Source organism: Lissotriton helveticus, chromosome 9, assembly GCF_964261635.1.
Source record: "Lissotriton helveticus chromosome 9, aLisHel1.1, whole genome shotgun sequence".
NCBI lineage: Eukaryota > Metazoa > Chordata > Amphibia > Caudata > Salamandridae > Lissotriton > Lissotriton helveticus.
In genome coordinates, this window is record NC_136070.1 from 1,259,218,391 (window position 1) to 1,259,231,528 (window position 13,138).

The 13,138-nt window shown below is 41.1% G+C and overlaps 1 protein-coding gene across 1 annotated transcript in view; it reads right to left on the reverse strand.

Annotated features, from left to right (window-relative positions):
• Positions 1-13,138, reverse strand: part of SLC25A20 (solute carrier family 25 member 20) — a 69,649-nt gene that overhangs the window by 27,045 nt on the left and 29,466 nt on the right. Inside the window, exons 5-8 of the mRNA XM_078661793.1 lie at positions 11,371-11,488; positions 7,256-7,328; positions 5,941-6,050; positions 4,985-5,109 (exon numbers count right to left, since the gene is read on the reverse strand). Coding sequence (XP_078517919.1) covers positions 4,985-5,109; positions 5,941-6,050; positions 7,256-7,328; positions 11,371-11,488 — 426 coding nt within the window. The remainder of the gene's footprint in view (positions 1-4,984; positions 5,110-5,940; positions 6,051-7,255; positions 7,329-11,370; positions 11,489-13,138) is intronic.

The following is a 13,138-nucleotide window of genomic DNA, read 5'->3' on the forward strand; positions in this document are numbered from 1 at the left end:
AAACAGGAGAGCAGACAGAAAAAACGTCTGGAAGAGCGGGCCAGCAGAAGAGCAGGGCTCTCCCACAGGACCACCAGGGATGAGGCGCAGGTAGGAGCCTTGAACACCTACCTGGAACCAGACAGGCGCAGGGGGCAGAAACTCAAGGACGGAGCTGCGCATGGGGAGATCATCAGTCCTGACCAGGAGGTCTTGTCAGGACTAACGTTGACAAAGAATTAAAGACTTCATTGATGGCTGTTCGGAGATTTCTCCACAGCGTCTTGCTATCAAGACAACTGGCTTCTCAGAACTCTGAGATTATGACCTTCTTTAAGGCTACTGCAGTTTTTTTAGTTACCAAAGAGACGATTTCAAACTCCGAAGTAAATGTGGGCGATAATACCTCTTTCTGTGCCTGGACTGTGATCTGAAGTGTCTCTTTATGCAAGACCAACAGTGTTTTGACTTTCTACCTCTGCCATCATACTCTGTATCTCTTCATCCACATGAGGACCAAAGATAATTGGACCAAAATAAAAAGGTTTAGGTATTTTTAACAGTGTGTCTTTCTTTAGAGAAGTAAGTCTCAGTCAGGATGTTCCACTTCAAGGTTACAGCAGTGTTTAAATACCGCTAGGTCTGCAGAGTCCAATCATGCAGTAATGATCTATATTGACACCAAGACACATTCACTTAATACCTCTAAGACATGTTACAAACTCTCACAATGATCTACCCTGAGTGAGTGGTCATGCTAGCAGCTGTCCAAGGTGGACCTGCAATGCCACAATTGTCTTGCCCAAAGCATCTTGGAGGTTCGGACTCTGCCCAGTGCTCCGTTTTATGAGCAAATACATGGCCTTTAATGACTGCAGAAACATGGTCTTTAATGACTGCAGAAACAATCATTAGAGATCTGCTGTAAGGTATGTGGTATCCTGTTCAGGAGGATTGTTCTTTCAAAGCTGGAATGGGGTTTTACTTTGGTAGCTGTTGGCATGAGGAATGTTTCTTCAGCAATTTCAGTCAACTCTGGTATGAAGGTCAGTAGAGTGCGACTCCTTTCTGTTGGAGTGTTTCAGTGACTGAAACAAATGTCTGTATTTTCAAATGGGATGATCAGCTTCACAGCACCTTTAACCGAAACTTCTTGGAAGGTGGCAATATCTCAAGAAGCAACACCTTGATGGAGAGCCTGAAGTGACCTCGGTAAGTAGGAAGAGGACCCATCAAACTCGGAGTCCCTCTAGGTATGTCTGGGCGAACGAGCATTTGGCATCTTCCTTTACTTTTACGAGACTAAATACATAGAGAGGCTTTGAGTCAGCCCTCTTAAACGGTCATTCACATTTAGCTGCAGCCCACCACAGCATACAGCGTGGGGCAAGGAGTTGGCCCCCTTAAGCCACTGGCTAACTTCACTGCGAATCCTGACAGTTTGATGACATGCTCATCTGCAGGAAATGAAGTGCACTCAGGTGGCAAGATTAGAGGGCCAATCCTTTACCAATGTTTGAGTCTTTCCATTATGTGTTCATTCTTGTGTTTTTAAACTAGGACACCAGAAATTCTCTCGGTCCTTGAGATACCTTCTGGACATTACATGGTAGAAGGGGCAATTTCTACAGTGCTAATTTTGGTAAGCAGATCATAAAGCATGTGGGTCAATGGTAATTTTCTTCCTTTCACACCTGAGTTGCTTGGACGGAGATAGGATATCTACTAAAGTAATGAGCGAAAAGTGCTGGGCAAAGTCCACAAACAATGTGTCAGAAAACACTAGGCTTTAAAAAGACACCGAAATTAAATTAAAAATAAATATTGACTTTCAGTCCAACATTAGGATTTAAAACAGCCAAAGTGTTCCAGAATCCTTTCCACATGAGCTAAAATAAATAACAAATCCTTGAGGCAACGTCCACAACAACGCATTATGTGGTATGGCAGCTGTTGGCTCTATAAACAGGCGTCTTGCCTTCAACTTTACATGGTGGCTGACTGCATTTCCTTTATCTTCGCTATAGGCACATTCTATGAATCATTACCTATTAATGACCTTTTGAATCCAAAGGAAAAACATTTGAATTGCCGAAAAAGTAGCTACAATAGGCTGCAGATCCCATTTGGTGTGAACTCTTTACCAATTTAATTGATAATCTAGATTTGGCAAAAAATATTGGAGGATCCCCCAAACATGGGAGCTATTCTTGTGCCTATGACTAGTAGTCAGAATGTAGGAAGGTCTTGTTGAGGGTAGCTGGGCAAGAACACACCATGCAAAAGCGAGAGCCAGGCAGTTCTCCCGGAACAAACGTTCTTATTTTGCGGATAAGAGGCACGGCTAATACTTATGTAATAAATGTCAACCTCTGAAAAATGCATAAAGGTGTCAATCTATCACTCTTGCCACAACATGCATAAGGTTTCAATGGGGGAACAAGTGTCAAAAATTATATAATCTATCTGAGATTCCCCAAACACTAGAATTGTGTTGGCCAGAGGAAGAGAAAACAGCAGCAACTGGCACAGCCCCAGAGCAGGACTTTGCTTTTACTTCCTTTAAGATACAACCACTTGCCCTGCATTGAACATATTGCATCCAGGAACTACTTCAGGTATGGATCAAGAAACATTGGGATGATCTCTCCATACAACTATTAACAAAAGGCTGAACTGAGCCGCCAGAGGTTCAGGGTACTAATTGGGAGGGATGAGCTTCGAGGGACCTCAGAGGACAGTAGCGAATCACCTAGTATAAGATTTCCCAGTCAGACTCAAAGACTCCTGCTTGATAGGAAAACATTAATAAAGTTTCATGCCAGTACCGCCAGTGCCCAACACTTAGTGAAAGTGATGACGGATAACATCATGGTCCACGGTGCCCAACAATGCTACAGGGACCAGTAATATCAACGTGCAGGTCTTCCTCCTTCTCCCAGATCCCTACAACTTCTTTGGCTCTGAAAGGCTGAAAGCCCAACTGAAAACCAGAGCGCAATCTACTTCTCTCTAAATACTCCTGTAATTAAGTAGTAACTTCATCCGTCACGCTTTTACTCAATGAAGGGGGAACATTTAAATCCTAGAATATACAGCATGGTTAGGCTCTAATTAGTGCCTTTTTCACAATGGTAAAGCAAACCCCTGTTTCCAAAAACGTTGACCACTCCCTTGTTGTACGGAAATATTAGTTAAAAATAGTCCAATCTGCTGGTAATCCATTTACATTATTTAATGTTCCCAGCACCTCTAGGATATTTAACATCCTATTCCATTGCCGGTATTAGTAATGGTCCGGAGCGTTAAATGCACAATTTACCATCAAATCTCAGAAAATGTCATTGGACAGCAATCCTTCAAACTCTCCTGCAAGTTTTAAGACCATGAATAAGATCATTTCCTGAACAATAAACACATAAGAGCAAACTTCCTTCCCAAGCAGGGCAAAAGTAGAGCATGCTTCATCCACACGTGCAACTGTAGAGCAAGCTTCCTCCATCACCGGATGATCTGTAGAAACTGCTTCGTCAACATACAGCATTAGGGAATGTGTCCATCACACACTGAGTAGAAGTAGGGAAAGTGTCCTTCAAACACAGCAGGAACAAGTATAGGACATGCTTCATCGGCACGTATAACAGATCAAGCATTGCCAAACACACGGTCAGCATTATAACAGACAGCATGAAGAGAAATAAGGCAGGTTTTCTTCACTCACAGCATATGCACAACCACGCACAAAAAGAACACACATCTGTCACCATGAAAGAAACAAAACAAGAAAACCTGGTGCTAAGAATTAGACTGGGGTGTGTCAATTGTATCAGAGAGTCAAGACGTAACCTGTTCGATCGTAGTTAACTTCTCACTTAAAATGTGAAATTCCTAGTCTTCTGGCGAGCATTAGAGGGAAGTCTGTGAAAGGAACTAAGTGCAGTGAGGTCAGTAGTGGAGAGGCGGGGTGGTTTGGGCAACTCAAATTTAAAGGAATCAGGGAGAGACAACCAAATTAATTTTTCAAGGAAAGGTTCCTAAATGCCAAAAGAACTTGGAAGATCAGACAGATGTCTGGAAACTACAGACGGCCTCTTGACATCAGAATGTTTTCTCAAACAAATTCTCTATACAAAAGATTAGGAGGATACAGTTTGGAAAGAAAAGAACTGTGAAATAAGTAGGGGTGGGCGGAATTTGCGTACTCGTGTTACGCGAATCTCCGCAAAATGGTAAAAAATCTCAGCAAACACAGAGAAATTCTGCAAACACGCAGAATTGCTTGTTCGCCATGTTTTTTTACTGTTCGCAATCGCTGTTTGCGTGCTCGGGGGGAATATCTCGCGAACACACATTTGAGAATGCAAACAAGCAAAAAATTTCACGAAGTCGCGAAACGCAGAATTTCGGCCAATTTCGCGTTCTCCACAGAACACGAAATTACCCAAATTCCGCGAGCGGAACGGAATTTACCGCCCAGGCCTAGAAATATGGGTTTTACTGAAACAATAGTTGCCTTGTTACTTTCTTCGGCACAAGCAAAAAAGAAGTCTTCAGGATCCAACTTGCTAGCCAGGACAGACCAACCATTTGAGCTGGTAAACATGTTTCTAGTGCACAGCGATGCATAAAATCTTACTAAGTTGTAAGAAATTCAGAAGCATGAAAAGCATGCTCGGTGTGAATTTGGATACGAGTTTGAGAAGATCGAATACATTTAAGGCATGTGCATGAAAAACGAAGGCACCAGATAAAACAAAAATAAAATAATTATGGTTGTCAACAGGAGACCGAAAAATATTGTTCATAGGGGTGGAACTGTTCATTCCGCAGAACTGTTAAAGAAATATTGACAGGCAAAGTAGACATGGTCCAGGAGTCTGCTGAGCAAGTCAAGCTTTTATGCTTAGAATTGCAAGTTGTACATACATAGAACTATGTGCATGAATGGACGCATACTTAACAGTTAGATTGTTAACTGTACAGATGAAATGATCACTTTACTCACAGCGTTAGCTGGGAAGGCCCTGAGCATGACTGCGGTGAAGCCTTTATACAGTGATCCAATGCCTTCTTCTCGTACAAGTTCCCGTAACACGTCTCTAAATCCATTCGGATACTTCCCAGCAGGTGCTAGAAGGAAATACTTCACATTTAACAACTTTTTTAGAACACTTCTTGATGAATACGTATCTGTGTTACTGTATTGTGCACATTACAGTTTTAATAGGAACAATAACATTCAAACCCAAGTGATTAACAGGTTATATTTAGTTCATAGGTTTAACCTCTGCTTCCAGAGTCAGCAATAATTAATTTAACAACCCATGGAAAGTCAAAACAAGCATTTTTATAACGTTTAAATCTCACTCCATTTTATACTTTGCCTTATTTAAAATATCAGCAGAGATGCTTTGGTTTGCTTATTTAATACACAAAATCATGATTGAAAACAGCTCCCAATTCGAGGGTCTGGGCATGCGAACAGTGCACCCAAACCCTCAAATTAGTGATCAATTGAACTATTAAACAATCGGCTCTGGGAAGATGGCCTTAACCACTACAAGGCACACTTAAGCTTCAGGCATCTTTGGTCTGTATATCAGGAGATCTCAAAGTCTACCAGGGATGTTGGGTGTACATCACACAGATGTAGCTGGGTTCATGCACAAAACAACAGCACTGCGATTGGGTCTACCAGATAGAGTGTTTCCAGTGGCCTTATCTTCTGAACAGGAGGGGAAGCTCACTCTGCCAAAGGGCGACAGTCCTTTGGAGTGCACATGGCAAACACATGGGGGCTACTCTCCAGGAATTTAGCAAATCAATATAGATAGGGAGACGAACCCTTGGCAAATTGCATATACGACAGTAAGGCGGCTCCGCAACCACAATGTCCTTCTCCATTTAAAGTCTTTTTACATGCCTGAAGTCACACAGGTACTCACACACAACTTTACGTACCGGTCTGGAAGCGGGATTTAAGTACATCAGGAGGAATCGCCACTGCCCAGTTAAAGATTCCTGCCATTCCACCAGCAAACAGAATACTGGGCACACTGAGGTCACTGACGCTGTTAAATGTGTGAGATTAACATAGGATTACTTTCTTTTTTTAAATAACATAGGTATGCACGTTTCTAAAACTCTAGCTGGTCAATGCTTACGAATACCACACTGAAAAAGGATTAGTAAAGTAAAGCCTAGCAGCACAAGTGATAGGAATTTTGAACATCAGCTTACAATGATGTGAAATACAGGTCTCTAGGTGAAAAGGAGTAGTGAGTTGCTTTCTGCCAAGTGAATTGTATACCTGCTCTCCCAAGAACCTTCCCAACCTTCCACGGTGGTACATCGGGGTAATGCACGGTCAATGATGCTCTCGTGTGGATCATTCCCTGAAAACCACCCAATCAGCTGTTCTACTTCTAGTCATCCCTGCAGTGCTTTTGTCTTGTTGCTAAATAGCTTTAAAAATACTGAAGAGTAAACTTTTACATGCATTGGTTCTTGGATCGTTGTGTGGCTCTCACAATCCTAAATAATTTAATTATGGGTGACCGGAGCGGTGCAGCTGTTTTTCTCAGCATAGCTACAAATTTTACACGTGCTACGCAAGAAAGGCAATTCATAGATGCAATTAGGACTTAGACATTACTTTTCATCACAAGGTCCCCATTCTCAGCATCTGTTTGTGAATATAAACGTGTCTTGCAGACATGTCCCTCAGGAGTGTCCAGAGCCGCAAGAAATTTCTGCTCGAAATAACTCTTGTGCAAGGGAAAGCTGTGCAGTTGTTGCAAGTGTATGGAACAGAGATCAAATGCCAAAAATTCAGGATATATGCAAGATTAAGCTTACGTGATAAAAAATGACTAACAGGCCAAATGTTTAATCTGTAGTTTAACACGCTACCGGAAATTATCAAGGACAAAAGTGATCCAGCACCATCACAATGATTACAATGCCAGTCTCATCTACAATTTATAAACTTTGGTTACAATGGCTTGAGTAATGCACAGGTCAGACAACATTTGGCATGACAATGCAAATCATGCTGTTGAACTAATAGATAAATAGACAGCTCAACCAGCATGGGACACACTAGTAAAATAAAATTAGTTTAACATGAGGCCATATTCTAGTGAATGGTGATCACTTGGGAAAAGGACCAATGAGGATTACTAAAGGCCAAATATTCCTGTTCTCCGGTGAGTGAGTATAACAGTAATACACCCAAAGTTTTTGGCTACTCAGAACTTATTTCTATTCTACTCACCTTTTCCCCTCAGGGGTCAGAACATTTTTGAGCCATTCATAAGTCATGAAGTACATTCCACTAGCCGGAACATCTAGTTTCAAAGCAAAGACAAAATAATTAGAGAGGGAAAAAAAACAAATTCCATCCATATACTACTAACTCCAGAGGTGCTAATCCTGGCCTTCATGAATTAAGGGGAACATCTGCACTTAAGAATATATATTGTAAAGAAGTACTCCTGGATCCCTACACGCGGAACTATTCGATGATTATAGAGGGAGATCCCTTGAGAGAGAGAACTCAACTATGTGAGCCAAAAACGAACTTTTCTAAGACACTAGAATGACAGCACTGAGTGGAAAAGGCAGTCTGACTGGGACAACATAAGGCAAAGCACAGCTCAGTAATAACCTGCCCTGCTTGCAGAACTAACATTCAGTGAAAGATGCAAGCAGAATTTGTGTGCAAAACAGCACACACAGTTACCATAAAAATTATTTAAAAGGAATGTCTTTGAAGAGCAACAGGAGGTAAAATAACTTAAACAAGAATGGTACGTCCTTAGACAATACCAATTTCAAGCCACAAGAATCTACTATGATGGGCGGATTCTGTCACGGTCAGATAAGCTGAGAAGGATTAAGGTAGCACGGTCAGTGATGGACACCAGATGTCCAGACAGCATCACGTAGCAGAAAAAGTGAAGCTACACACTGGGATATCAAAGGTGATGCTAGGCATAGGGAACTTTGTTTCTGGGGCCAGTCAGCTCACTTATAGATTATTGGTTTTACATACCGAATTTGGATTCATGTTACCCTCCTACTGAATATGAATGCAGTCTTATGAGCCTAACTTCCTAAAGGCCGATATCTCTTGATTTCAGTGCAAGGTATGCTCCACCACCATCTGCCTAGGGAAACAGGCCCCAAACTTCATGGTAATATGGGGGTACAAATTAAATAGCTAATTGCCTTTTTGTCAAATATCTAGAGGTTAGGCACAACCATGCAAGTGTTTTAAATAATTCGGGTAATAAATATTCATGGTGAATTCATTCGACATCTCATTATCTCGCAGGTAATAAAATCATCAATACAACTCTTGAAACATAACATTTCACTGAAGTATTTTGTTGTGAAAAAAACCTCTATTATTTATGTAATCTCCAAAGGTCAGAAGATATTGTTCACACAAGTCAAATTGCACACCAGAACTGGCTGATGAATGAACAGGATCACTGTTGGTAGGGCGTGCCACCCTGCCAGTGAGATCTGCCTGCTAACATATTCAGTAAGAAGAGCACTCCACAATCTCTTCCTGGGGGTTTCAAGTGAAGCGCATCTTCAGCTTTACTTCAGAAAGGTAAAAGGTAAGTAAGTAATACTTGGAAAGGTGAGATGGGTCAGTTAATATCAGTCTGTCCGAGAAGGATGCAATGATGGAATTCGCTGAATTGTAATAAAACCTTTAGTCATCTTTACTATCACTTTGCGGTCCTTATCGAATAAGGCAACTGTAGTATCCTTGCACCTTGTTCATATTATATACATGCTTTCGCCACCACTAGCCCAGTCTGTAGAATGCTGCAGTTCTGATGCGCACGAGAATGTTGGGAATCTGTGGGCTAAGGCCTTCAGTTGTGATTGGGCTGAGCATCATGCTGGATGCTCCTGGTGGGGATGTTCCACTTTATCTAAATATTTTCAAATAAACATCTTTAACTTCATCTACCGTGCGTGGACTTGAATACTACTGCAACTTAACTGCAGGCCCTCTTCCTTCCCTTACAACACCATTGGGGAAGAGCAAATAATTTGTTTAAATATTTCTCAAGAGTCGTCCATTTTAACCTACTCAATCCTGTTTGAGTATTCAAGCACAGCTAGCAAATCCATGTGGAGTATACATTGTTGAGATGCTAACATTTTCAGAAAAATGCAATTAAAGATGGTCATTTTTTTCTCCTTCACAATCTATAATGAATCAGGTCGAGCGTAGGAACCACTTTAGGCTAGTCAACTCCAACACACAAAAATAGCATACACGTCACCCACAAATATCTAGCCACCCCATTATCCGGCAGTGAAATCTTCATACCTTGTCTGAAATAGCGAGCTGAAGAGCTAACTTGGTGGGTAATCCATCCACCACTAAGCACTGAGTGTAATCTGAAGATCAAAGGTTTAAATCCAACAGCGGCAACTCTGCAAATTGTTGTTCTGGTATCAATAAAAGGAGCACTACCGAGTGTCCAAAACTAAGTAAGGTCCTATTTATAAAGTGGCCTATATCATCGTGAATTATGTTATATATATTAAAATATAGAACTGCTAGTTTTATAAAATGGGCTACGCATGTATATTACGAATACCACACTGAAACAAGATTAACTGACTAGCAGCACAAATGAAGGGCATTCTGGTCATCCACTTAGAATGATGTCAAATACATGTCTCTAGGTGAGAACTAGTAAAGCATTACTTGCTTCCAAGTGAAAAAAGGCGTTTTTAATTAACTCTGCGACCTTCCACTCTGGTGGTACATCTTGGTATTCCACGGTCACTGATGCTCTAGTGTGGATCATCCCCTGCACACCACCCAATCAGCTGCTCCGCTACTAGTCAACTGCGTCTTATCCATCCACCCTTCACCCACACAGTGCTTTCTCTTGCTGATAAATGACTTTAGAAATACTAAAGAGTAAACATTTGACATGCTTTGGTTCCTGGATCGTTATGTGGCTCTCACAATCCTAAGTATTTTCATTATGGGATGTTGAGGAGATGAACAGTTGTTTTTCTCGCCACGGCTATAAGTTTTCCATGTGCTACACAAGAAGGGCAATCCATAGACACAATTTGGACCTTGACAATACTTTTCATCACAAGGTCCCCATTTTCAACATCTGTTTGTGAATATATATGTGTCTTGCACATATATCCCTAAGAGTCTCGCGAGTCGGAAGAAATTTCTGACCAAAATAACTTTTGCAGAAGGGTAAGGTGTGCAGTTGTTGTAAGAGTATGAAGAGATCAAATGCCGAAAATTTTGGATATATGCAGGATTACGCTTATGTAATAGAAAATTACTAACAGCCCTAACTTTCATCTGCAGCTTAACCAGTTACCTAAAATTCTAAATGAAAAAAGTGATGTAGCAGCATCCCTAGGATTACAGAACCAGTCTCATCTTAAATGTATATACTTTGCATAGTGTAAAAAAAGTAACATTGTCATATTAATGCTATAAGGCCACTGCAAATTGCAAGTACTGAGAATAAAGAGGAGGAGGCTACAGTCCAATAAACTTTCGGACATCTGAGATGAAGCACAGAATGTTTGGGCACTTTATTCCCAACTATAAATGGGCGACAGTCTCAGTCCACCACACAAAAAGTCTTGGATGGAACCATTTGATTTTCAGAACTTCAAAGAAGAATCCATTATGTTGAGCTGCTCTTAGCACGGGATGGGTTGCTTGAAGCTAGTCATTAATGAGAAGCTAGGAAGATGAAGTTATTTTCTGCATCATGACAGTAGACGGGAAAAAAACAGTTTAGGGTGTGATTTAAATCTAAGCGGACAGACTACTCTGTCACAAAGCCAACGGATATTCCGTCCGCCAAAATATAAATCCAATTATATCCTATGGGATTTATATTTAGACAGCTGGGATATCCTTCACGGTTGTAACAGAGTAACCTGTAAACCACGATCTAAATCAGGCCCTAAGTTATAGGTGACAGGAAGTGAGTCTCCACCTTGCTGACAATTATGCATACTCCATCTAGGATCCCTCTGAAGAGCGCCACTTTTTGCTGAGCTCTCTCCAATGCTGTTCCAAGCACCTGACCTGTTGAAAGAGATGACAGTAGCTATTATAGTTGTTGAGTCTGCTTTAGGGTGGGTTTACGCTCCATTCGAGATCGCGTCATGTCTTTTTGTTTTGTTTAAACTTATACCTTATCTGTTCTTTACCTTCTAGAAAGACTTTTGATCAGCTTGGTTCGTTAAGTGGTAACAGACAGTTTAGCACTGCGCAGATCATACGACTAACAATAAAAACAATTTTCATAGTTTCTGCAGAGGTAGAGACGTTCAAAGTTTTGAAAGTTTTTCTGCACGTTATACCTCTCATAAGGGTGAGCACTGTTCCTTTATACACTCCTCGAATTCCAGCTTCTCTGTAAATCTGTTTTGCACAGTCCATGGGACCAGCATATTTAATTTCACCGGAGGCAGCTTGAATCTGTTGAACACAATGTGCATCTTATTGTCAACATCATTTATTCCATACTATAATGTACATTATTTCTATTTGTTAAGTTGGCTTAATGAAACATTGTCTCTTGAAACTACACAATAACAAAAGTCCACTTAAGCTGCATATGAAATCTATCACTGTGTTGTTAAACCCCACTCTTACAAATACTTGATAACAAGAAGCCAAGGAGACCTTTGGATAATGGCAACTATTTTATCTTTAATAAGGTTCAGTTTGTTTTCTTCAACAAAGTCATACATGCGTATCCTACAAACTGAGTTCTAGTACAATAAAACATTTGCTACCAAAAAGGCACACGCTATTGATGCCTTAAATAAACCCATGCGTTCTAGTAAGATTTTACATTTAGTAATTCAAGTAAACAAAACAAACGGTCATATTTAGCAATTCAAACATTGCAGTTATGTTCGCTTATCCGTATAAAAATGCAATAAAATACACGAGAGGCAAAATTCCAGTGATAGCCTGGACTCCTTAGAAGTGTAAAAGTATCCCCAGGGTGAGCCTTTATCAAAGACTGTTCAGGGTGGGTTATATAGACCCACTTCCCCTTCACTTCAACACCTACTTCCAAACAGGATGCAAGCGAAAAATAAAATACATTACTGATGGCTAATTAGAGAGGCACAGCTTTAAGCAAGATGTTAGTCTGTGGTCCGAGTGTTATAATGCATGCTCCTATCTGCCACTGCCTGGCACCCCATCAGCCCCACGGTGATCGATTCAGGTCCCCACAGAGAGGCCACCATCCTATTTGAAGACCTCTGGTGCAGAGGGATGTGCCTCACAGCAGGGTCGTCTCCAGCCTGTACCATACACAACAAAGGCACATAGATGTGTGAGTGTTTTATACCTATTGTCATCAGCCATACTGGAGCTCCTCTCAGCAAAAGGCCCAAGCAGATTACTAAAGGAGTCTTGTCCCCTCCTCCTTTTCCACTTCAATTACCTCCCTCCAGCTTCAGGGATATAAGCCAAACACTTCTATTGTCTGGGAAAACAAGCTCACCTCCGTCTTGTAGAGCAGGCCGGACTGAAGGTATCAAAATTGGATCCCACAGGCCAACATTAGTCTAGTTGACTAGTACACACCTTGCATGTACCACACAGTGTATATATACACAAACACGCACAACACATCTATGGCATGTTGGGCTTAAGATATAGGTTAGTGAATAGGAGCGGAAGTTAACCAACATCAGAAACCAGGGCACCAGATGCATGCAGTCTGGAAGAGGAACATGTGTCCATCATGCAGCCGACATTCCCATCCCAACAGCTCCCCTGGTATCATATTGTACCAGTTTTTATAAGGACAGAGACTCTGGGCTCTTCCTCTTGTCGATAGATGCAGTTTCAACTATGGATTGTGTAGAAAGGTTACTTTGCACCATCAAGGGTTCATCCTACAAGTTTTACAATTGGTGTTACAGAGGAAAACTCGGAAAAAACCCGTTCTTCGGAGTGTTAGAATGTGTGGAAACAGAAGATTTCATAATCGATAAGGGAATAGATAAATCCTATGTTGGGTAAAACAAACCTAAAACTGCTGGCATGTCATAAGTGATGTTAAGAGTCACCACTGCTTTACCTATGACCAGCTTGCACTATAAC